We start from the raw sequence: 27239 nt of genomic DNA, 5'->3' as shown, positions 1-27239 counted from the left end.
TGAAGTAGAATTTTCCTTCTTGCTAAAGGAGAATGTATATTAGCATGTATATTAGTTTGAGAAAGTTTCATTTGCAATAAAATTGAATTTTTAAAACTGTATTTAAAAATCAGTTGAACTTTTCTAATCAGAGTTTCTCCTATCTTGATTCATGAGAATATATTCACTAAACTTGACTCTCTTTAGAAATACACAATAGATCAATTAGTTGATACAATGCACAAAGCACAATGCACAAAGTTGATACAAAGCACAAAGAATGTGCTTTCAAAAATGTTAATGGATAATGATGTTTACTAATGTCTGACTAAACTCTATATTTTCCCTAGGAGGTGTTTGGACTACTCCCTGAGAAGCTTCTCAAATTTCAGTTTTGTCATTCCTTGGTTCATTGGAGTAACTGTGATTATTAAAAAATGGCTTCAAAAAAAGCATTAGTCCTCTTGGCTAAAGGAGCAGAGGAGATGGAAACCGTTATCCCTGTTGATCTAATGAGGAGGGCTGGAGTAAGTATGCAGACCATTTTTGTCACTTTATTTGTGGATCACTTTTGTGTCTTTTGGCCAAAATAAGATTCAAAATTTTATGAAATTTAAATCTTTATGGTTAATGTAAATCTTTAATATTAAATGTAAAGCCACTGCATTTTTTTTTTAATTCTGCATTTGGTTTCCTGACTGGGGGTGGGGGATGGGATGTTAGATGGACTTCCTTTGTGAGGGAGAGCATGGAGGTTTACCAGAGAAGAATGTACGACTAGGTTTCCCCCTCGGTACCACTGGAGGGAGTGCTGCCCCCATTGATGAGGTCACAGACAGAGTAATGTTATTAAAGTGGATGGCAATATAGTGAAATAACATTCACTACAATTTTTTATAACATATATCAACAGCATACTTAAACATATTAAAATAAGGAATTCTATTAAAATATCCTTTCCAACTCTGAGAAAATTATATCAGAGACTATTCTGTCCTCCACAAGATTCCCATGACCAATCTCTGCTGGTAGCCAGACTTACTTTTTGTAGTCAGGAAGTTATCAAAGACTACGTTTTCCTTTTTTTTTTTTTTAAACTTCCATTGTTTTCTTATTCTGTACTTTAAAATCAAGTGGAAATTTAATTCTTCTTTTAGAGGATGCTTCAATACTTAAGAAAGTTATCATTCCCTACTACTCTCTTCATCTTGAGGTTAAGTTTCCTCAGTTCTTTCACCTGTCACTGTCCTGTTTATCTTTCCCCGTTATAAAACGTGATGGCTAGAACTGGAAAAAAAAAAAAACAGTGTATAGAGGGTGGCCTAACCAGGACAGAGTGGATACCAGCTCAGGCACCTCCCTAGTTCTGGACATGTACCTCTTTTAACATAGTCTAAGATCTGCCACATCACATTAAGAATTTGTTGCCTAGCAAACTATTTCCTTAAATGGAAATTGTTTTTGTTTTTCAGATGAAAGTCATTGTTGCAGGTCTTTCTGGAAAGGATCCAGTCCAGTGTAGTAGAGATGTACTCATTTGCCCTGATGCCAGTCTAGAGGATGCAAAAAAGCAGGTTTGTCCTTTTTTTTTTTATCAGAAACAATCCATAAAAAATCTTTCATTATGTTCATTCTGCAGTCTTTGATTTGAGGAGTTTAATCATGTCTTGTTCATTGTTTAGAGGGAACAGGTTGGGTATTAGCTTGTTTATTATAGCACATAATTGGCACAAAGCTTGCTCATTTTTGTGTTTTCTATATCTGTACAACAATATAATCTTGTTATCCTACCTGTTCTTCTACTCCTTTCTTGTTTACTACCAAAACAAAATGGCCAGAGTGACAAAAATTAGCACTTGATCTCCTTATACTGTATTCTGTTTTCAAAGGAGCAGAAATAGCTACATGTTTACTTTAAATGGAACACTTGATAAGCCTCTGATTGGCAAAGAATTTAATTGACTTAAATTTATCCTGTTGCTATCATTTTTATTTATTTGATATGAAAACGAGAAAAGTTTCTAGAGGTTTTACATTGATCCAGCTAGTCATCATCAAAGAATTTGGAGAAATTCATTACCAGAAATTAGAAATGGTAGTGGGGGGAAAGGAATCACTTTTTTTGGCCACAGCAACTGATAAAGGAAATTTTTAGAGAGATCAGCTTGCTCACAGGAAATTGGGGTGCCTTGAGACTTGGGGCTGATTCCAGTTGAGAATATTATTTAATCAATGAATTTTTAAAATGTCGGGAGTGGAAATAAATCTTTTTTCCTTCTAAAATATGTTAATGATATATTATAGAGAATTTGTATATTGATAATCAAATTTGACACTAGCTGCTTTTTTAAAATGAATTGAAGTTGAGGCAATGAGGCGAATTGGTGGATAGAGCACCAGCCCAGGAAGAACCTGGAGCTCAGATTTGGCTAACTTGGTACTTGCAATGAGGAGAAAAAAGTTAGTTTTGATTTCTTTTTTTCAGAAATTTTTTTTCTTCTGTGTAATTTGGATGATTTAGGACATTTGACTCATGTTTGGTACCCAACTCTATTGGAATAAAGAAGAAGAATTTCATATATATAAATACATACATACATAGAAGATGGTGACAAGAAGGGATCAAGTCTTAGGTGCTCTCTGATAAAATGTGAAACTAAGGATTCTAACTAAACTTTCGAGAGACAACCTACAAAGGGACCCATTGAAGCAGTTCTCCTACTCAAGGTAACCTGGAAAAGAGCAGAAAGGCTCTGCTGCCCCGGGTTCGGAGGGGTGGCCCACCAGAGCGAAAGAACTTCAGCCTCCTGGAGGCAGCCCCAGGGCGCTGGGAGCCTAGGCTCACAGAAGCGGGGAAGTCTCCTGAGCTGCACCCCGGGGAGCACTGGGCACAAAGTGGGGGAATAGCTGGGGGACCTCTGCCAGAGCGAGCAGATGGAACCCAGCCCTCAGGGCACACAGCTAGCAGCGTGGTCTTTCCACAGCCCAGATCTGGAAGCAGAAGCAGGTGGAAACAGAAGCAGGTGGAGCCGGTAAGCAGGAGCCTCCAGGGCATGAGCCCATTGAGCTGAGGGAGGGGAGTGAAGAGAGAGACTGCAGAGCTCTGTCCTCTGCCTCTGGAACAGGACTCTGGGGCTCTGACCACATTCAGATCCTGATCGCAGTCTAGGCCCCCCCCACCTCAGCCCCACGGCAGAGGGGGGCACTTATGGTCATTCACAGACCAGGAGGAAGGACAGAGCCTCACACACTGAGACCCTTGTGGGAGTGTCCCAAAAGCTCAGGAAGCACCCCAAAACCAGGCTCAGGCTGGGAAAATGAGCAAGCAGAGAAATAAGAGGAAGACCATTGAGAAATATTTTGCACATGAGCCCAAGAAGGATCAAAATACTCAGTCTGAAGATGAGGAAGCACAAGCTCCTGCATCTAAAGACTCCAAGAAAAACAGAAATTGGGTTCAGGCTATGACAGAGCTCAAAAAAGACTTTGAAAATCAAATGAGGGAGTTGGAAGAAAAACTGGGAAAAGAAAGGAGAGAGATGCAGGAAAAACATGAAAATGAAGTCAGCAGCTTAGTCAAGGAAATCCAAAAAAATACTGAAGAAAATAGCATGCTAAAAACCAGCTTAGGTCAAATAGATAAAACAGTTCAAAAAGTTATTGAGGAGAAGAATGCCTTAAAAAGCAAAATTGGCCAGGTGGAAAAAGAGATAAGAAAACTCTCTGAGGAGAACAAATCCTTCAGACAAAGAATAGAATTCAGGGAGATTGAATTTACCAGAAATCAGGAATCAATACTTCAAAACCAAAAAAATGAAAAATTAGAAGAAAATGTGAAATATCTCATTGAAAGAACAACTGATATGGCAAACAGACTTAGGAAAGATAATTTAAAAATGATTGGAATACCTAAAAGTCATGATCAAGAAAAGAGCCTTGACATCATTTTCAAAGAATTACTACAGGAAAATTGCCCTGATATTCTAGAAGCAGAGGGCAAAATAGAAATGGAGAGAATCCACCGATTTCCCCCCCCCACCCCGAGAAAGAGATCCCCAAAAACCAACCCCTAGGAATATTATAGCCAAGTTCCAGAACTCCCAAGTCAAAGAGAAAATATTACAAGCAGCCAGAAGGACACAGTTCAAATACCGTGGAGCTGCAGTCAGGATCACACAGGACTTAGCAGCAACTACACTGGAAGCTCATAGGGCTTGGAATATAATATACTGGAAGGCAAAAGAGCTTAGAATGCAGCCAAGAATGAACTACCCAGCAAGGCTGAATGTCCTCTTCCAGGGGAAAAAAGATGGACTTTCAATGAACCAGGGGAATTTCAAATGTTCCTTTCGGAATGGCCAGAGCTGAACAGAAGGTTTGATCTTCAGATCCAGGACTCAGGTGAAGCACGGAGATTGGAGGAGAGGGGGGAAATATGAGGGACTTAATGATGATGAACTGCATGTATTCCTGCATAGAAAAATGACACTGATAATACTCATATGAACCTTCTCAGTTAATAGAGCAGGTAGAGAGAGCTTTTATAGTTGAAGCACAGGAGAAAGCTGAATTCGAAGACAAAATATGGTGTAAAAATGGAGTCAGTAGAAAAAAAGGGAAATGTAATGGGAGAAAGAAAAAGGGGGGGGGAATAGGCCAAGATATTTCATATAATAAGATTTTTTTTAATTACAATGAGCTATTGCAATGATATGGAAGGGGGGAGGCAAGGAGGAATGAGGGAACCTTTGCTCTCATCAGAGGTGGCTAGGAGAGGAAACAGCATATATACTCAATGGGGTATAGACATCTGGAGTAAGAAGGAGGGGGGAGCAGGGGGAAGGGGCGGGGATGTGAATAAAGGAGGAGAGGATGGACCATGGGGGGAGAGTGGTCAGATATAACACATTTTCTTTTTTACTTCTTGCAAGGGGCTGGGATTGGAAGGCCTGCCCAGGACCATAGGGCCAGGTGGATTCTGGGCCTAAGGGGTGGTATGAGGGCTCAGGGCTTCTTGGCCCCAGGACCAGGGATCTGTCCACTGTGCCACTCAGCGACCCTACAGCAGAATCAGAGTGAAAGGAGAGAGAAAATATAGTACATGGTAGTGGAGAAATAAGAAAGGAGGGTGTTGCGATCAGCAATGGCAACGGTGGAAAAATATGGAAATAACTTTTGCGATGGATTTACCATAAAGAATGCGATCCACCCATGACAGAGTTGTTGGTGTTGAAACAAAAGACTGAAGCACATTTTTTATTATTATTATTTGGGGGAGGGTGCAGGGCAAATAGGGCTGGGTGGCCTGCCTGGAGCCACATAGCAGGGTGATCTTTGGGTGTCTGAGGCCAGATTTGGACCTGGGTGCTCCTGACTCAAGGGCCAATGCTCTGTCTGCCACCCAGCCACCCCTACTATGATTACTATTTTATTTTGGGTCTTTTTTTTTCTTCTTTTGGGTTTTTGTAGGGCAGTGGGGATCGGGTGGCTTGCATGTCACATGGCTGGGTGATTGTTGGGTCTACGGGGCTGGATGTGGGCTCGGGTGCTCTTGGCTCCAGGGTTGGTGCTTCGTCCATTGCGCCACCTGGCCATACCTACAATTATTACTATTATTCTTTTTTTAATTTTAATTTTTTTTCTCTCCCCTTTACTTTATCACCCAAGCAAGTCTATATTCATGGGTGGAGGGGTATTTTGTTTACTCTTAAACAAGAATATTTTATTAATGTAAAAAAAAACATTTGTACAAAATGAGAATTAAAAAATAAAATTAAAAATACATACATACACATGCACACACATGTGTGTGTGTATATATATATGTTTGTATGTATGCATTTCTAATGTTTCTCCTTGTAGATTTTTTTATATACAAAGAAATAAGGATCATCAGAATGATGCTGGTTGCATCCCAGTAAGTTACATCACAGAATTCACTGTGTATGCAGAAGTTTGCTAAATCAAGTTTTATCATTTGTTTTCTTAGAGGATTAAAAGGAAATACTCAAAAATTTTACTATTACATCATATTTCTAGCTTGTAATTTTAGTATATTGTTAAGAGGAATATAGTGGAGGTGATACTAGACTCGAAGTTAAGAAGCGCCGAGTTTGAATCCTGTTTCTTACCTTTTGTAGCTGTAAAACCCTAATCAAGTCACTTTACTTTTTTTTGCCTCAGTTTCTTCATAGGTAAAATGGAGTTAATAATAACATTTACTCCCAAGGTGATGAGATGTAAAACACTTAGTAAACCTTAACATTTTATAAATGTTAGCTAATTTCATTTTTTGAAAACTGCAGCTTTTGAAGATATTTGATATTAACATTTTTGATCAATTTTCTCTCAAACTTTTTTTCTAACTGTCCTTTTTTTCTGAATGTACTTTATAGTTTATTTTAACTCTCACTTTCAGAATATTAAAATGCCATTACAATGTTTCTCTTGTTTTTGTTTTTGAATCTTTTAGGGACCATTTGATGTGATAGTCCTACCTGGAGGTAATCTGGGTGCACAAAATTTGAGTGAGGTAAAATCTTTTTTTTTAAATGCTTAAAATACACACACACACATACACACACACACACACACACACACACAAACACACACACATACACATCTATATATTGATTTTTACACTTTTTTTATTTGGTATTTTATTTTTCTGCAGTTAAACAATTTGTAACATCCATTATTAAAACTTTAACTTACAAATTCTCTCCCTCCCTCTCTCCCCAAACCCTCAAAGAGAAGACAAGCAATTCAATATATACTTTACATGTGTAGTCATGCAAAATATTTCCATAATTGTCATGAAAAAAAATATTTTTCCTTTTAAGTTTATTTTTTCCAAATACATGCAAAGTTTTTAACAATCTTTTTTTATAAAGTTTTGAGTTCACATTTTTCTCCCTCTTTCCCTTCCCTCCACCTCTACCTGACAGAACAGTCTAATATAGATTATAATGTATAATTAACTATTAAACATATTAATCGTGTTGTGAAAGAAGAATTGGAACAAAAATGAAAAAAAGAAACTAGGGAAGGGAAAAAAACCATAAAATATAAAACAAATTTTAAAAATTGAAAGTAGTAAGCTATGGTCTGCATTTAAACTCCATAGTTCCTTCTCTGGATGTGGATGGTATTTCCTATCACAAGTCCTTTAGAATTGTCTTTGATTATTGTGTTGCTTAGATGAACAAGTCCATCATAGATGATCGTGACACAGTGTTTTGTTAATGTGTACAGTGTTCTCCTCCTTCGGCTTATTTCTTTCTAGGTTTTTCTGAAGTCCTGCCCCTCCTGATTTCTTGTAGAACAATAGTACATCATCACAATTTGTTCAGCCATTCCTCAGTTAATGGACATTCCCTCAATTTCTAGTTTTTTGCCACTAAAAAAAGAACTGCTATAAGAATTTTTAATATATGTGGATTTTTTACTTTTTCTTGGGATCTCTTTGGGATATTGATGAATCACTTTTGCCCTTTGGACATAGCTCCAAATTACTCTTTAGAAAGATTGATTCAATTCACACACAATTTCACCAAACAGTGCATTAGTGTCCCAGTTTTCCCACATCCTTTCCAATATTGATCATTTTTCTTTTTTATCATATTGGCCAATCTGATAGTGTGAAGGGGGTACCATGACTATGCATAGCTTTGATTACTTCATCTGAAAACTTCACATTTTTTGATCATTTGTCAATTGGGGAATGGCTGTTCTTTTTTACAAATTTGACTCATTTCTCTCTGTGTTTGAGAAATGAGGCCTTTCTTATAGAAACTTTTTTCAAAATTTTTTTCACAGTATTGTCAACTGTTTTGTGAGGTAAAAGCTCAAGAAATATTCATAATATTTATATTTCAGGAGGGGGAAATGATATATAAAGTGTGAAACTAACAATATGGAGTTATTAGAAGTCTACTTGTCTTAAAAGTAAAATAACATTTAAGAATGGTTAATTTCTTCTTTTTGTACAATAATTTTAAATCTTGTTTGAGGTTCTCTTGTTTTCATTTTTTTGTAGAGAGGATTGATTTGTGAAGAATAACTTAACTACTTTTTATGTTACTTTTCTTTGACTAGAGCCCGGAGGTGAAAACGTTGCTGAAAGAGCAAGAGAAAAGGAAAGGTCTGATCGCTGCCATTTGTGCAGGTCTGACAGATTTATCTCATTCTTTAAAAATGTTGCTTCTCTAAAAGCTCTGTGAGTAGTCCTCAGTTTGACAAGTTTGTTCTAAAAGGTCCCCTTGCCTTTTACAAATTACAAAATATCGTAGTAGATAAAACACCTTGTACATTTACTTTGTGTACATTATGTATGTCCATTGTTTTCTCTGGTGAAGGTAAACTCCTTTAGGGGAAAGATTGTTTCACATTAATGTGCCAAGGGCTTGCACAGCATCTGGCATTTTGTTATTGATTACTAAGTCTTGGTTGATTAATTGATTGTGATTTCAAGGATAGAGTGGGAGTATTTTGCTATTTCAAAAGTTAGCATAGTTGTTTCCATATTCTAGAGAGCCCTTCTCCTACTCCCCTTATCATCTTTTCCATGTCCTTGGCATAGGTTTCTTGAGATTGAATAATTCACATATTTGGTTGAACACAGGGATAAATTGTGGCACTGTGGTGTTCATTGAAGTGTTTGTCCCAGCAAATGTTGTCACTGCATAAGTCTGCCAAAAGTAAATCCATCAGCTTCCCTGTATTTAGTTTCATGAGTTGTGACCTTTCTGATTTTAGTGACTTACCATTGGAATTTTTCTGATAGCTGCTATGCAAACGAAAATGATATATTTTTAATATAATTCTCTTTTATTGACATTTCATTTTGTTGTTTCCAGTTACATGTTATGAAAGTTTTTCAACATTCATCCACTTGCATATTTATAAGTTACATATTTTTCTACCACCCTCCTTTCCCAGTGGTAGTCTGGTAAAATTTATACTTGTACATTTGTGGTTTAACATGTTTACATATTAGTCATTTTGTGTATGAGAAATTAGGACTAAGGGAAAAGAAAGAAAACCATGGGATAGGAGGGGGGGAAAATAAAGAGAAGTTTTTAAAAAGTGAACATAATATTCATTCAGATTCTGTGGTTTGTTTTTTGTTTTGGTTTTTTTGTTTGGTTTTTTTCTTCTGGATTTGGATAGCATTGTCTACAACAGTTCTTCCAGGGTTATCCTAGCTCTTTGAACTTCCAAGAGTAGCTACATCCATCAGTTGGTCAATTCAGTCTTGTTGTTAATGTGTACAATGTTCTCTTGGTTCTGCTCACCTCATTCAACATCAGTTCATGTAATTCTTTGCATACTTCTCTAAAGTCCAATCATTCCAAATGAGAATATATTGAACACATTTTGTTGTCAGTACCTGACTTCTCACAGTAAACCAGTCTTTGAGGGTTGCCTTCTAATTCTGCCCTTGATATTTATGATCCTGAATAGTGACTTCATCTTTCTGAACCTCAGTTTTCTCCTCTATAACATGGAGACAATAGCTATCACTCCAGCCTCACAGAATTGTGAAGATTAAATGAAAGAGAATATACAAGGGGCAGCTAGGTGGCACAGTGGATAGAGCACTGACCCTGGAGTCAGGAGGACCTGAGTTCAAATCCAGCTTCAGACACTTAATGTGTTACCTTGGGCAAGTCACTCAACCCCATTGCTTTAAATAAAAAAAAATTTTAAAAAGAAAGAGAATACACAAGCCCTTTATTAAGTGACTCGTGAGGGTTAACTGTCATTACCATCCTCAATAATGGAAACTGAGAAAAACTGGCCTCTCATTTGGCAGCATGCATTTCAGTGAGAACTACAGATAGCCATGAGATCTTTTCTTTGATCATTTTAACTTTTCTTTTTGATGAAAAAAATGCCTAAGAATGACTACAAAACTGGATTCCAAAAAGTAGAAGCTTCAACCCAGGAAGAATAATAGTAATAGAGATACCCAGTAATTCATAAAAGATGAAATCCAAGTCTCCCTGATACCGGAGAAGTGTGTTAGAATTTCTAGTTCACTTTGTCTATTACCTAATTTTTGATCATTTATATATGAACTTTTGAAGTGAACTGACTGCAGAGAACAGAAAAAAAGATATGGTTAGTAAGGAGTTAAAAACTGAGTAAACAAACAGGTGGAAAGAAAGCCCCTGTCTGCCCTTGGTGAGTTTAAGTCAGCAGACCTTGGATTGCTGAAAAAAAATGGCTGGTGTTTTATTAATTGTCAGTGATCTTTGCAAGATTATGGAGAATTGAAGAAAGGCCATGGAAGTGGAGAAAGGCACATTACTCAATTTTCAAAAAAAAAGAACTAGAACTCTTTCACCTAGAATGTATTTTGAATAGAAGGAGCAGAATTGTAGTGAATATTTTGGCAAAAAAGTTATTCTCTTGATGCTTTGGCTTGAAACTCTTCATCATTTCCCTTACCCTTCCTTTGACATCCTCCTACACATGGATTGTCCTTCCTAAAACGTGGGCCCAGAACTGAGCACAATGCTCCAGATGTGCTATGAGCCTGGCACAGGGCAGCAGGACTATTATTTCCTTCACTCTAGAAACTCCATTTCCTTCAAGGCAGCCAAGATTTTGTTAGTTTTCTGACTACTGTTGTACTGTTGATCCATGTTAAGCTTGTGTTGGCCTTTTGGATGAACTTGTGTCTAGACTTGTTTTGGTTCTCTCACTTTATACATGTGAAGTTGAGTATATGACCCTAAGTTTAAGACTTATTTTAATTATCTTATTTCATCTTAACTAGATTTGGTTCAACATTCTAACCTATTGGGTTCTTTTTGGATCTCAAGTCTGTCAGCCAACAGCTTTGTATAATTTGTCAAAGTATGACTATATGTCTTTTTTCCAGTCTTTGATTAAAATGTTAACACAAGGATATGGGCAGTTCTTGATCCTTGGGACCTTCTACTAATAATTTTTTCATTGACATCACTCCATTAATGACTGGTTTGGGGATATAACAATAAGCTGCTAAAACAAAAAAAGGTACCTCTGCATAAAAACATTAAGAGGTCAGACAATGCAGTGGCTTTATACCTTCTGAGAGTCAGGAAACATTCAGAGAGATAAGTATAGAGAACAATTATGGTGTATACATACATATATATACTGTTTTCCTAATCTTTGATCCTTAGATTCTCATTTGTAAGGCATTCAGCAATATTTTTGCATCTCGGAAATACTTTCCATTGTTCAGTATCACTTTAAAAAACCCACTTATGTTGCCTGAGTATCAGCTGTAGCTGTAAATCCCTCCATTTTAAATTTCTACTTTATTATCCATGTTTTATTTGACCCAGTCACATGGTGTTACTAATACTGACTAGTGGTTTTATCTCACACAAAAGCACCAATTTTAACTTTATTATATGTTTGTAAATGTCTCATCAACATTCAAACATTTTATTGAATGCTCTTTATTGAGAAGATCTCTCATGTGCATGAGTACTATAAAGTTGTTCAGTCTTCTTAGAGAGATTTTCATTTAGATGTTAAGTCAAGCATAGGTGAAAGCTCAGTTGCCGTATAGAAGCACTCAGTAAAACAGGAGCTTTTAAAAAAGCAGCTGAATATGGGGAGTCCAGTGAGTGTTTGTGACCAGAGTGAACAGTAGAGATTGAAGAGAAGAGACCTCTACCTGCCTATTGGAAGACTGAAAAAGCAGAAAGGGAGAAATGCTTCAGGAAAAGAAGAGCAGTTCCAAAAGGGAATTCAAGCCCGTGGGTAGGAGAAAGAGACAGTGCTGACTATTGATTGTATTTTTTGGGAGGTCAGAATGATGCTTGAGTTTTCTAACAGCTTAATGAAAATCACCACAAGGTGGTGCTATGGAACTTTGTATTTGGATCCCTTTTGTTCAGATCTGCTTTTTATTCAACACCACTGGTGTGATGTGGCTCCTTCTACTTAAAACACAAATTTAAAGATAGCATTGATTTCTGTTCTTTCACCTTTATTCATTCAATTCAGCAAGCGTTTACTAGATGCCTACCCTACAGGACACTGCTAGATATTTGCTGAGTAAGATACAAAATTAAGATTTTTTTGGCATGTTGGACTTAAGTTATTAACTTGCAAATTTGCAGAACACTAAATTCTTTTTGAGCTATTTGCATGTGTTATGGCTAAGTAGAACAAAAAAAGTTTAAGTATTTCAATGAATTTAGTAGAAAAAACTTGGAATAAATTCACTACTAATCAAAAAAATAAAGCATTTTTCCTATCCAAGTCATAGGATCATAGCTGATTAGAATAAGAAGGAACTTTAGAAATTATCTAGTTAAGCAGTCATTTTTTAAAATGAGAGGCAGTTGAGAGATGAATAGATTATTTTAAATCTTTAAAGAGCTTTGGATATGTAATAGTTGTAAATCAGGGCCTATTCTTGTAGAGAATATAACTACTTGGGCAGTTGTTTGGTCTGACAATCAACTGTCTTTTCAAGTAACTTGTAGGGATATTATATAACTGCTCTTTTTTTCTGGGAATTAGATTGAGATATGAAAGATTAATTCATCACAGTAATTCACATTTCTATAACTTTTTAATGTTTAGAAAGCTTTTTCCTTGCAACAGCCTTTTTCCTCATTTTAAAGATGAGAATCCTAAAGCTCTGAGACATGGGTAACTGACTCATAAAGTCACAGAGATTAATAATAGTTTAAGTTGGGATATGGAACCCAGGTTCAAACCCAATACTCCCTTTACTACAATACCTCCTCCCTGAGTATAACTCTTCTTAGTTATACTGAATGTAAATGGCATGAGAGCAGGGATATATCTTAGGAATCTAGATCCATTGTTTGAGAAGTAAAAATACCATGTCAGTCTATTTAGTTGGGATCCTGGGTCTTAGATGAACATGTGAGAATGTCAGGATATTTTTAAATAGCTTGAGGAAAAAAAAGGAATTATATCTCCTACCCTTGTATAAGGTGCCTTAAATAGAAAATACTAATAGTTGTAAATCAGGGCCAGTTCTTTATGCTTCTGTGAATGATAAAAATATTGATTCCTAAATGGTCCTAGAAAGGACCAAAGAGATGCTTATTGAATACCAGAAGTGGAAAGTACCTCAGAGACCCAAAAGGCCAGTCCATAACTGAAACATGAAACACTCAATAGTATCTCTAAACAAGTGTTTGTCCAACCTCTGTTTGAATTCCTTCAGTGATGGGGAACTCACTGTCTTGTAAGTCAAGGCTGTCCAACCTTTACTTTTACAAGTTTTTATTGAAACAATAGACAATGTATTTTGATTTGCCATTTTAGTGAGAGTTCTGCAATAGCTGGGCTTCACTTACTAAAGCATTTAGCAAACCTGCAAGCAGCGGCAAAAAAATTGTACTGTGGGCTCCATGCGGCCCATGGACCACACTTTGGACAGCCCTGGTCTAAGTTTTTCCACTCATTTTTGGACACTTATGTCAAGAAAATTTTTCCTTATATTGTCCTGAACTCAGTCTCTCTAACTTATGTCTGTAGTTACTTATTGGCTCTGCTTTGTAGGGCCATGGAAAACAGGTATTAACTTTTCATATGACAACTCTTAAGATTTCTATGACAGTCATAGTGTCTTTTACTCTGAGTCTTTTCTGGGTTAAATGTCAGTCTTCTTGTGGCATGATGTAATGTGATTCTGGGTAAGTCATTTAGCCTCTGCCTCAGTTTCTTTATTTATAAAATGAAAATAATAATAGCTCTTACCTCCCATGGTGTTTTGAAGATAAAATGAGATAATATTTGTAAAGCTTTGCAATCCTTAAAGCACTATATAAATGCTAGTGATGTTGATGAAGTTAAGAGCTGAACTAGGAGACATAAGAGATTTGGTTTTGTATCTGACACTTCATCCTGACCATGGACCAGTCTTTGTACCTCAGTTTCTTCACCTGAGAAATGAAGATGATACTAATTGGAGTGTCCAAGAGTTGCTATGATGGCCAGATGAGAGCTGTCACAAAGCACTTTGTGAACCTTAAAATATTCTATAAATGCAGAACATATTTTTTGTCCCATCACCCAGTTGGACTTGGTTTAAAAAAAAATTTAGATTCGTGTATTCTATCTAAAGTTTTTAATTTTTATTAATTTAAAGGGTTGTAGTGTTGGTGCCAACTTCCTAATATACAAAGATGATAATCAGAAATATTATGTGTAGAGGCCAGCTCAAAATGGGGTTCATGCAGATGATAAGATCTTCTGGAATCTAGAGGATTACATCTAGAACATAGATGTAAATATTTACAGATATTGTGCATATCACATCAAGTCCTAGAGCTTCTTTATTGAATTTCATAACCACTCAAGAGTCCAGCTTTAAAATCTACAGAGGAAACCCAAGTGGTTGAGAAATATCTGTTATCCAAACTATGATATGCAGCCATATAGGCAGCATTGAAATAATATTAATCTCAGAAAGACCCTGCAGATGGACAATAAGCTTGGTCCAGAATTGGAAGCAGAGAAGTGGAGTAGATCTGGGAAATTTCTAGGTTCTTATTGCAATCCTAAGATGATCTCTGAATCAAAAGCCCACCTTTTAAATGCTGGGATTCCCTCAATAATTTGATGACTAATGGAACACCACTGAACTCAGAAGAATCTCAGTTGCAATTGACCTAAAGGGCAAGAGTTAGACATAGGGTAGGTGTGAGAGTGGGCTGCAATCTGTTAGAAACAGTGACTTGTGTGCAAGAAAATCTATAGGAGATATCCCAGAACTATATGATCAGTAAAGGAGCCAATGGTATAGTGAGAGCTAAACATAACCTTAATGGTATATTGAATGGTAAGAGAGGAGGAAAAGGAGGAGAAGGCTATCTCCAGGTGGTTAGAGCTTTGAAGCAGGATTTAGGGCCTACCATGTACCAAGAGCTGCCTATGAAGAGAAACTATGGGAGATTCTTGGGTAAGAAATGGAAAACTATGAGGAACAGATGGTATTTTTATCACTGCTACCAATTGTGGGCAAGGGATTCGAAGAGAGGCAGATTTTGGAAATGAACAGCTGGTTACAAAGATGATGTCTGAAAATGGGATCAACATTTGTGAATCATGGCTTAAAATATAAGAATGGCCCACTCTTGCTCAGACATGGAATGCACCTAAAAGAGTCTGATAAAAATGTTTGCCTGGATTCTTGAAAATCTAATCAGAAGAATGATAAAACTGAGAAAGGAAGAAGAGAAAAAATTGCCTGCCTTTCTTCACAGAAATTCACTGAAGATAAAATCCAAGTAAATTGACATCCATAAAACTCATAGCCTCTGAGCTCTTTAAATCATGCCACAAGTGTGTATAATGTACAGTGACCAGCCAAGAAATATTTTAGAAAGAGAGCTGCCTTTGGCACCTAATCAACTGAAATTGGAGCCCACCCCATTCACCTGTGTGAGTCCCTTAACCACAGCTTCAGTTTCTTATGAAAGGATAACAGAGGATAGTGGAAGTTGTGATTAAGATATGAAAGAAGCCAAAGGCTTGTATACTACTCAGAAGCTTCACACCTGTGTAGTACATTCTTCAAGAATAAAATGGAAAGGAAGGTATGTTGCTAGGCTGATGAAATGATAGATAGCTTATTCTATAATAAAATAAAATTAAAAGTAGTTTATTCATATAAATTCTTGAGGAAATGATTATCACAATCAGTGCTCTTAGCATTATTCACAATATTTCAGTCAATAGCTTGAATAGGTCAGGTTGAATCTGCTGTAATTGTATGCAGTGTTATAACATCTTTATTCTTTCTTCTGAATTGGTCTTGATTTTGACCTCTGCTCTAACTTATCTATGTGGACTAAGTGTACCTAGACAGCTGATTCTGAAATTACTTCCTCATCAGTAAGCCTTGGGTTCCTGTTAAGATGTAGTCTTTGACTGTGATATTATTCAGCATTTGCTTGCTAAGTATTCAGGCATGAGATTTCTTAGCAGTCTCTGAACCTTCAGTCCTGAGCTAATTTTCTTGCTGTATTTTTCATAATTCTTTTTGAAGTACTCACTTTTACTGTGAAATCCCTGAGTCTTGGAGCCATATATTGGCCAGATTTTTATTTTATTCAAGATCTTTGTAGAACTTTTTTACTTTTTCCTTTGCCACAAGTAATGGCACAAAAGTACAATATGATCTGTTGAGTTTCAGCATCAACAATTATTAACCTATATAATCTTCCTTCTTGTTGCTATAAAATCATTATGAAAATGGCTACTTTATGCAGATATGAGATGTCTTCTATTTAAAATATGAGATGGAAACAATAATTTTGCAGACTATTTTCTTTAGGGGGCAGCTAGGTGGCACAGTGAATAAAGCACCTCCCCTGGAGTCAGGAGTACCTGAGTTCAAATCCAGCCTCAGACACTCAATTCTTGCCTAGCTTTGTGACCTTGAGCAAGTCACTTAACCCCCATTGCCTTAAATAAATAAAAATTTATAAAAAAGAATATTTTCTCCAAATCACATCTGTATATTTGCACAGTTGACTGAAAGATTTAGAGAAGATAGAAGACCCTGCTGTTCTTTGATTTCAAAACAAAAACACATTGAGGGGCAGCTTGGTGGTGCAAGTGGTTAGAGCACTGACTTTGGAGTCAGGAGGGACCTGAGTTCAAATCCGACCTCAGATACTTAATTACCTAGTTGTATGACCTTGGGCAAGTCACTTAACCCCATTGCCTTGCCAAAAAAAACCAATAACAAACCACACATTGAAGTAAATGTACCTTTTAAAGTCTTCCTGTAACGAGGTCTTTTCCATGAATGTATTAAGATCATGGAGAAGAGTCTGTGATAGATGCAGCCTCAGAGATTCACTGTCCCTGATTCCCATTGTTAAATGAGCAATTCAACAAAAATGTTTTTTAAAGGTGTTTACTGCTGTCCTAGAGGAAGACCTGCTAAGTCTATGTGAATCAATTTTCCATAGAAGAAGAAATCCAACCCCCTCCCCCACCCCTGCTTCTGATTGTAGATTACATTTTTATGGAGGACCTCTTGTAGTAGATCCAAGGCTGCTTGAAGGAGGTCATCCTAACAGATTATGCATATTCATTTAGGTAGATGTAATACTGCCTATTGCCTAAATTATGCCGTACCTTCCATTTAGTCACTGAGTTCCATATTCTTTGATCCAGCATGCAAATTTTGGACTTCAAGCTGGATCCAGAAGAGAGGAGGCTCGGTTACATCTGAGAAATAAGACAGTGCTTTCTATACTCATGAACTCTGCTCCCTAATACAAAAACTCATCCTTTTAGTGACCCAAAGGGGTAATGGTAATACACATAGAGAATAACAGGAGGCTGCAGAATATTACTGACAATGACACAAAGGGGTAATGGTAATACACATAGAGAATAACAGGAGGCTGCAGAATATTACTGACAATGACACAAAGGGGTAATGGTAATACACATAGAGAATAACAGGAGGCTGCAGAATATTACTGACAATGACATAGGCATAAGAAACGGCATAAATGAAATAATCCAGGAAATGTAGTCTCGGGAGTGCCACAGGACTAGAATGGCTGCCTATCTGGAGGAGTTTTGCCTACCTCCTCCATAGCTAATCTAGCAAATCTCTGAAATGCACAGCAAACTAAATAATGATCAAGAAATTCAAGGAAAAAACTGTAATAAGTGACTCCTACCCCAAAAATGAACAAGTAACTCCTGGATAGTAGCACAAAGAGCTGCCATTAAAGTTAATATAAGCATAGACAAACAGGTCTCACTCTCCAAGGGCAACCAGAGACATGCCCTGTGCAGGGCTTTGGCCTAAAAGAAGCAAAAAAGTGGAAGGCTTCCTCCAAGAGAGCCCTAGGATTAAAACTCAGTAGGAACCATGGAAGTCCACAAGTATACCAGAGTATAGAGTATTGTATAGGTGTGGCAATGACCTGAGCAAAAGCATAGCCAAGGTGGGACTCCCAAGTGCATTTTCTGAGATACCAAAAAGAGCCTTAAAGATTAGTGCTCTGAATGTCTAAGGTATGGGGTTGGGTTTTACCCTTGTGAACATCACCACAGGAATCCAAGTGACCCAGAGTAATGCCAAGCAGTACTAACCTATCCATCCAAAAGTCTGTGAGGGATGGAAACTCACCTTGGTGTAGCCTCAATTCAGGAACTAAGGTTGAAGAAATAAACTAAAGAAATGCCAACCGCTATAAAAATAAATTGCAAATAAATTAGAAGAGAAAGTGACCCTTCCCCAAATAGTGGATTTGCTGAAAAATTAAGCAGATCAAAAAGAAATCAATATAACTCCATGAGACAGTAAGAAACATTAGAACAAAAATTCACCTTGAAAACAGGTCAAGGAAAATTAATTTAAAAATCATTGACCTCTCTGAAGCCATGATTTTAATATAAACTTGGACATGAATTTCAAGAAACCATAAATAAAAACTTCCCAGATCTATTAGAACTAATGGGCAGAGTGAAGATCCCAAGATTTCTCTGATCACCTCCTGAAAGAAACTCCAAAGAAGTCCCTATGAGGATCAGAATCAAAATCCCAGAGCTCTTACGTCAAAAGTCCCGAAAGCAGTAAATCAAGTACCTGAGTCAGGATTACACAAAGTCTAGAAACTTCTGAAACATGAGAGTTCCTCTTGAAATACAGTATTCCAGAAGCCAAAATAGATGAGCTTAGAATCAGGAATAACTTGCCTTGCAAAACTGGGCAGTTCTCTTACTTCCTTCACCCCTTTCAGATCCCTTCAGGGGCCTTAAATGACAGAAGATTTTCAGGCATTTATAATGAACAGAACTTTACTGAACAGCAGGAAGATGAATATGCACACAGAATTCAGAGAAATCCAGAAAGGCAAATTTATTTGAGCAATTTGAAGGAGTTATATGATTTTGTTGTGTTGCCATTCTAATAAAGAAAAAGAAACAAGTATTGCTTTAGGACTTTAAAATCTGCTAAGTATGGAGGGAAAAACAGGTCCTGGGATTCTGTACTGAAGCTTTTATAAGAGAAGGAAAGATAAAAGGAAAAATATACCAGGAAAAAAAGGAGGGAGAAGGGGGTGAAACTTGCTATTCCTTGTAATCAGGATTTACACAAGAAGCATATACAAACATGGAGAGGGTGGGTGAGGGATCTTCAAATAAGCCTCATTCTTATCTGAAATGGATAATGGAGGGTTGTGTACATACACATTTGGTGTAGAAAGACATCAAACTAAATAGGGAAACAGTCAAGGATGGTGGTGAGGTGGAATTAAAAAGTAGGGAGTAATGGAAGGCAAAATCAACTTCCTGACCCTAAAGTGGGGGATTAAAAAAAACTAGAATCCAGAGGATGTGGTGAGGTCATGGGTAGTGTCATATTACCCATCACTCATTAGGGAATAAGGGAACAAATTGTATGTGAATGTAATGGAATAATATTATAAGAAAAATTGATAAAAGAAACCATTTCAGAGAATCCTGAATATGAACTAATTCAAAGGAGAAAGTCATCACAACCATGAGAATTGAAAAATATATACCACGACATCCACATTGTAAAGAGAACTTTCAATGAAACATGTTATCCACCTTCTGACATGGAGATGAGGTACTCAAGTTCCAGAAAGAAACATACATTTTTGGATATGGTCACTATGTGGATGCATTTTGCTTGATCCATGCTTAGTTGTTATAAGGGTGCTTTTTCCTTTCTTTTAAAAATTGTGTATAGATGGTTAACAATAGCAGTACCGGGGTAACTAGGTGGCACAGTGAATAGAGCACCAACCCTGGAGTCAGGAGGACCTGAATTCAAATCTGGCCTCAGACACTTAATAATGACCTAGCTGTGTGGCCTTGGGCAAGCCACTCAACCCCATTACCTTGCAAAAAAAAAATAATAGCAGTACCCCCCCAAAGAACTATTCAAATATTTTTAAATGAATGTTATAAAAAAAAAAGGAGTCAGAAGAGTAGGACAGTTTTGAAAGTAATATGTATTTTTTTTTAAAGTCTGAAATGCAAATTTATGGTTTCATACTTTTTTGTTCTGTATATGTAGAAATGTTCTTCCTCTGGTGTTTTAAAAAGTACATATGCAGAAAAGGAGGTGGATAGTCACTTCCCAAAACTCAGGGTAGATGACAGCTAGCCAGTTTGAATGTTGTCTCTGGTATCCATGTAATGGTAAAAGTTTTGGAGAAAGGCCATTGTGCATTAATGGGGCTTCTGGGGGAGATGAGGATGAGAAAAAAAATGAATTGTGACCTGTTTCCGTAGACAACGTAGCCACATTGAAATAATGAACCCATTAAAGTCATTTTCATCAGATTAAATTTGGTCTGTTTTTGTCATATTGGAAAGCTTAAAAAAATTGCAAGACTTGTCTTCATCCAAATCAGGTGCTTAATCAGTATCTTAGTTATTATATGTATCATATATTTGGTAGATAATATAGTAGGTAGAAGGCTGATCAGAAAGGTCTAAGTTTGAATCCTACTTCCAAATACTGATTAGCATTGTGACCCTGGGCAAGACTTTGAATCTTTTTAAGTCTTGGTTTCGTCATTTCTAAAAAGAGGATCAGGTAAGAGTGTATATATATAAAATATTTTGTAAACTTTGAAGTGTTCATGTATGTGTTTGCAGAAAATATTGGTTATCGTAATATTGATATTGATAAAAATGTTATCTATCAGTCCTGCTGACAGATTTGCTTTAAAAACTTATATCTCATCTTCAGAAATAAATATTTTTCTCCTTTTAAATTTTAAAAATAATTTGAGAATTATATTTAGGCTCTATAATCTTTAATTTTTTTCTTCCTATAAACTTACTCACCAACAAACATTCACATTTATGCAAATAAATATTGTATTCAAAACTATGAGCTGCAAATAATTTTGAACTTTTTTAGAGTATATATTATATAAAAGTATATATTATATTTAATGTGAAGTAATAATAAGATTGCTTCCTTTGTGTCCCTTTCTGAACTTTTTTTTCCTTCTGTTTTTAAGAATTTTGTTGTTGCCTTATTTCCCTTTGGGGAGGCATCACTATTCACTAATTAACATCCCCTATTGTAACTAGTGTAGTTAAACAAAACAAATCAACATGTTGATCTTGTCTCATGTTACACCTTCTAGTCCCTCATCTGTCTGCTCAGAAGTTGTTTTCTCATAGTCTTCTGAAGTCTAATTGGGTACTGGTGATTAGAGTTGTTCTGATGTCTTTCAGAATTGTTTTCCTTTTCATTATTATGGTCATTGTGTAAATAATTTTTTTTATTATTGTGCTCTGCAACAGTTTGTGTGTCTTCCAGTTCCTCTTAATTTGTCATTTCTTATAGAGCATCATATATACTCCATTCAGCTATTTCTCAAATAATTAAAAAAACCCAGCATGGTTTCTATTTCTTAGAAGACAACAAAAAAATATTTTTATACATGTACATGTGGCAATGCAGCTTATTGACATTATTGGTACAATTTAAAATTATTTTCTCTGATGCCTAGATCAAGTCAAAACTTTGCACAACAGTGCATTTAGTCTATCTGTCTTCCTAACTAGGCCTATGTGGGCCATTTTCATCTTTTTTTCATCTTGGCCAGTCCCTGGAATCCAAACTTACTCAAATTCTTGATCTGGGCCTTTTGGATTTTTTATTTTTTTTTTTTGAAGTGATATTGTAGTTTCAGAAATGAGAGTTCAGTATATTTAATGAACCTTTAAAAAAACTTGACTGTTTTACAGGACCTACAGCTCTCTTGGCTCATGAAATAAGTTTGGGAAGCAAAGTTACAACCCACCCACTGGCCAAAGACAAGATGATGAATGGAAGTAAGTATGATTGTAGTTTTAGGCACAAAATGTTTTCTCAAAAGTTCACAATGGAATATACCAGGGTCTTAAATAATGAGTATTTCCTAGGAATTCCTCTGGTTCAGAAATGACTGAGCTTTCTTCTTTCACCTTTGTCAATTTTTTTTCTGTAGAGGTTATAGTGTGTGGATAAGGGATAGAGTGTTTCTGTAAAATGAAAGGTGAGGAGGCGGCTGAGATGTGGGTGGAAATATGACGGGACACTTTCCTGTAGTTTGTTTTTAACAAATTTACAGCTATGTTGCAGACTAAAAATAGCTGGGCAATATTCACTTAGAATTTTAGCTTGTTTGAACATTTCAAGTTTAAATTCTGGAATCCTAAACAAAAAATTTAGAAAGGACTATCTTCTTGTTAGTTAAATTGCAGAGTAAATGGATCCCTTTCAGAAAGCTTCTTTAGTGAGTCCTTTGAAATTCAGGGCATTTGAGGTGGAATTTATGCCTGTGGCTTAAACCTATTTTGTAAACATTATTCTTGAGAAAGAAAGCAGTGAACTAATCAGACTATATCTTAAAAATGGAGTCTCCCCATCCTCCCAGTTCCCCATGGCTGTAAGGTTAATTCTCTGCTATTACAACTACAGATTATTAAAGGGAGAAATTTAATTTTTTCAAGATAAAAAAACATTTTAATGAGTTTTAATTCTTTTTATTATAAACTTAATCACTTTCAACAAAAAAACCCTATATTTCCCTTTAAATAAAAACTGAACTGTTAATATTTTGAGGAAGAAAATATGGTCTTAGAAACTTTAAGAATTATGAAACTTTCTTTTCTTTGTACCCTTCTCCAAAACTCAGCTGCTAAGGGGGAAGGAGAGGGGGATGGTGCTCTGCAGTGTTTATTGATAATATCGCTGGGATGGGATCCTTAGATTAGCTCTTAAGAAGAACTGCAACAGTAGTTGCTGTCTGAAAGGACTTCAGTGATTTATTACACTATTAGCCTGGAAGTCCCCTGCTCAAATGCTGATTACAGTTCCTTTATGTCTCTGAAAATTGTTTTGATTCAGAATTTGATCACTGTGTGGCCCACCCACTATGAAGCTCCCTCTCCAAATTCTAGGCCTGGGATTTGTCACCAGCCCATCCTTGAAGTGCTCCCAGCCTGGTAGAACCTGCCTGAGCCTGGGATGTCCTGGCACAGCCTTTAAGAACCAAGGTGCCCTCCAGGCCACACCTTAGGAGACATCGGAGGAGGATCTTTGTGGAAGGTGTATCATAGTTGCCCCAAATTTATAATGATCTAAACTAATTTGGTTTGCATGTGATTATTCAAATTAGAGATTAATCAAATGCACACTAAATTCTGTTTCTCTTGTCTCAATACTAGATAGTAGTTAATAGGGAATTTGGTTTTAATATTTCTTATTATCTAGTGTTAAATCTAAAGAAATAGAATTTAGCATGTATTTAATTTATCCCACACGCATCTAAGTCTTAAAACATTAAATGTTAAAAAAAATTATGGAAAGTTAAAAAAAAGAACAGTTGGAGCTTGATTGTTTTAGTACTGAGGGTTTGGGGATTTTTTTTAAACCTTGAGTAGTTGGTCAATTGTTGCTAGAAAAAACAGTAGCTTCCCTTGCCTGCTTAAGCTACTCAGTTTGTGGGTTATACCCATAAAGCAAATTCTCAGCTCAAGAAGATTTCTAGTTCTGTTTGAAACTTTTTGTTTTCCTATGTTGCTATAAAAGAATGTAACTGAGAAAATTGAGAAATTAATGCTTAACTTTTTTTTCTCCAAGAATGAATTTTAAAGTATTTCATTGCTCTGGAAAATTGGAACTTTTTTATTTCAGTGAGCATTTTTTTTTTGTTGAGAGAACAAGAAATCACTTTTGCTAATAGTTGTAATTCTGTTTTAACAAATTTCAGGAACATAAAACTTATATTTTATTTCTAAGGCTCTTTAAAACATAATGTATAATGTATACCTTTAGTCCTGTACAAATGTATAGGAAGATTGCACATCATAATGCTTATGTATTTAAATTCACATAAAGTTATTCAACTCCCGTGGCCTCCAGGATCACATGTAAAAGTCTTTGTTTGATTTTTAAAGGCCTTCTATCACCTGGCCCCTTCCTGCCTTTCCAGTCCTCTCCTCCCCCTCCTCCCCCTTGCCAGTGACACTGTCTGCTGGCTGCTCCTCACCCATGACCCTCCCTCCGCCTCCCTGTACCCCGCCTGTCCCCTGTGCCTCCTCTCTGCTTCCTGGATTCCTCGGCTTCCTTCAAGTGCCAGCTCAAGCCTCCCCTTCTACAAGAAGCCTGTCCTAGTCCTCCTCGATCTTAGTGCCTTCCCTCAGAGACTGCCTCCATTTTACTCTCACTATATGTCCTGTTTATACGGAATAGTTTTATGGGTCAGATGGTGAGCTTCTGAGAGCTGGGGTTTGTTCACTTTTCTTTGTGTCCCCAGCACTTAGGCCAGAGTTAGCTCACTTCATAAGTGTTTCTTGAGTAGTGTACTCTGCATTTCCAAAGAATGACTAATTGGGGAGAGTTCAAAAGAATAAGCAGCACCAAAGATACCAGTACACTAGAAGATAGTCTTGCACTACTTGATGTTTTTTAAAAATATTTATTTTGGGAAAGAGGACTTGCTGAAATTTCTTAGTATATATAGTTTTTACCTCCCAGCACCTCCTTATTCCAACATCTCCTATAACAAACACTTGAAAGTGTTGGAATCTTGGAATCAAGTTTGTGCATTAAATTTTGATCTCACCCAATTTGAATTTTTCCAGTAGTGAGAAAGAATGATTAATGATTATTATGATATTTTAAAATTACACCATTTTGAGACAGGCCAATACTATCAAGAACATAACCTTGTACAGGTAATTAAACACACATTGATCAATCATTGATTGTGCATTTCTATGCAAGGCCTATGTTATACCTTGTGGGGGAGTCCAAGTAAGAAATCTCTGATTTTGTGGTACTTCCAGTTTCATCAGGGAGAGAAGTGGCCAGCCAACAGTAAGAGGAATTTAAGGAGGAATGCAGGAAAAGGTACAGATTGGCCTTAAGTCAGAGAAAGAAGAAATCATCTCCTGGAAGTGGGAAATAGGGAAAGCTTCAGGGGTGGGAGGCCTTTGTGGTAGGTTTGAAAGATGATGGCAGATGGGCATTCCAGGCAGAGACTAGAATGAGCTCTTCTTCATAGAGGTGACAAATGTGCTCAAAGGACACCAGCTTTGTTAGTTCCTGTTTCCCACCTCTTCTCTTGCTGATCCTTCCTGTCCATCCTGCTGGTGGCTGAAATCATTCTGAGTTACAGACCAGACTACTTCCCTGGTCAAAGCAGTGCCTCCCAAGTAAAGTAGAACTTCTTTTTAAATAAAATTTTTTTTAAGGCAGTGGGATTAAGTGACTTACCCAAGGTCACACAGCTAGGCAATTATTAAGTGTCTGAGGCCAGATTTGAACTCAGGTCTTTCTGACTCCAGGGCCAGTGCTCTATCCACTGCACCACCCAGCTGCCCCCTAAAGTAGAGCTTCTTAAGTGTGTCCTTGAAAGCCCTCCACAGTTTGGCCTCAGACTACCTTTCTCAGTCTAATTTCATATATTTATATTCATGCACTTAATTTCCAGCCAAAACTGATCAACATTCCATAGCTTTTCTCCAAGCATTTTCCTCCTCCGTAGCATCTCCTTCCTTTTCTCTTCTTAGAACTAGTAAATTCCTTTCAGGGTCAATTTATTTTTTTATTTATTTACTTTTTTTTTTTTTTAGTTTTTAGGGTTTTTTTGCAAGGCAGATGGGGTTAAGTGGCTTGCCCAAGGCCACATAGCTAGGTAATTATTAAGTGTCTGAGGCCAAATTTGAACCCAAGTACTCCTGACTCCAGGGCCGGTGCTTTATCCACTGCGCCACCTAGCCGCCCCCAGGGTCAATTTAGATAGTCCCTCCTCGTCATAAAATGTTCTCTTCTTCCTCAGATGACTGTTTTTTACTTCTCTTTCATACTGGTTGAATCCCAAGTTGAGTGTATGGTCCTGGGGTGCAATGATTAGTTTTATTACATATTCTTCATTCCATTAAAGTCCCTGCACATAGGAGGGATCAACATATAGTCATTGGATTTAGTTGACTGTAGAGGATAATTTCTTTAGATTTCCTTTCCTCATTAATGATTTGCAGTGGTTTGAGGCTAGTTTGTGGTTATGTTTCTTACTGAGTGTTTCATGCCTCTTCCTTTCCCCTAATCTGTATCTTCCATTTCTTTATCTCTCCCCCCCCACCCGCTGCCACATTACTTAATCTTCTGCAGACCATAGGTATTGACTGACATTAGGGTTGTTTTTTGGTTCAGTGTTTATAAGAAGTCATCCTTACTAGAACACTGAATAGAGCAGACTGGCACTCATTGTTATCTGTGACCTTTCTGAGTGCTGCATCTTACCAGCCTGTCTCCTGTCTTTATTTTCTGTTTAAAGATCATTATACCTACTCAGAGAATCGCGTGGAAAAAGATGGCATCATTCTTACCAGCCGTGGACCTGGAACCAGCTTTGAGTTTGGGCTTGCAATTATTACAGAACTGATGGGAAAAGATGTGGCAGAGCAAGTGAAGGGTCCACTTGTTCTTAAAGATTAGAGGGGAAAGCTCTCTTGATTAATAAACTAACCGCTCCTTAGAAGTCGCTAATATTTAGGTCTTTCTGAAGTATGAGAAGCAATGTAACATGAAATCATTTGAAGTATAATTGTTCTCAAGGATAACATATATGTACTAAGTTGCTTTTCATTAATTTATGTTCAAATTAAAGGAGAACTTAGAAAACTTTATCCCTGCTTGATAATGTGACTGGCAATGGCAATTGTCAGAGATTGGACAACCGGATGGATGCATGTGTGACTACCATTCTGCTTAGTCTCATGCTTTCCTGTTCATACATTTCTGAACTTTGTTGGTCAAATAAAATACTATGGTAAATAATCCATTGCTGCTTTGCTTTTTTTTTGAATTGGAATCTTTTTATAATAAGCTTACCTTTCAGTTTCATAGCATTCTTTCTTAGATGCAAAATATAGCTATTGAAGTCTTCACTAGCAAGCATTTATGCTTGAATAATATTTTATTATAAAACAGGATTTTAGAATCATTTTAAAGTCATTAACTGGAAAAAGTTATCTATAAAAAATAACCCTTTGTTGGGTGTATTTCAGCATCATTGTACATTTTTTTATTTTGCTTTATTTTTACAAGGCAGTGGGGTTAAGTGACTTGCCCAAGGCCACACAGTTAGGTCATTATTAAGTGTCTGAGGCCGGATTTGAACCCAGGTACTCCTGACTCCAGGGCATTTGTACATTTTTTGGAAAATTGTGTTTTTCCATTACTTGCC

At 36.7% G+C, this 27239-nt stretch overlaps 1 protein-coding gene across 1 annotated transcript in view; it reads left to right on the top strand.

The window, feature by feature from the left end:
- Positions 1-26830, top strand: part of PARK7 (Parkinsonism associated deglycase) — a 33462-nt gene extending 6632 nt beyond the window's left edge. Inside the window, exons 2-7 of the mRNA XM_074218554.1 lie at positions 330-506; positions 1452-1553; positions 6452-6511; positions 8077-8146; positions 21748-21834; positions 26328-26830. Coding sequence (XP_074074655.1) covers positions 417-506; positions 1452-1553; positions 6452-6511; positions 8077-8146; positions 21748-21834; positions 26328-26488 — 570 coding nt within the window. The 5' untranslated portion in view covers positions 330-416 and the 3' untranslated portion in view covers positions 26489-26830. The remainder of the gene's footprint in view (positions 1-329; positions 507-1451; positions 1554-6451; positions 6512-8076; positions 8147-21747; positions 21835-26327) is intronic.
- The last annotated feature ends 409 nt before the right edge of the window (positions 26831-27239 follow it).

Source organism: Macrotis lagotis, chromosome 1 (genome assembly GCF_037893015.1).
Source record: "Macrotis lagotis isolate mMagLag1 chromosome 1, bilby.v1.9.chrom.fasta, whole genome shotgun sequence".
In the NCBI taxonomy this organism is placed as follows: domain Eukaryota; kingdom Metazoa; phylum Chordata; class Mammalia; order Peramelemorphia; family Peramelidae; genus Macrotis; species Macrotis lagotis.
Note: the sequence above shows the minus strand (reverse complement) of the source record. Positions and strands in the feature narration are given on the sequence as shown.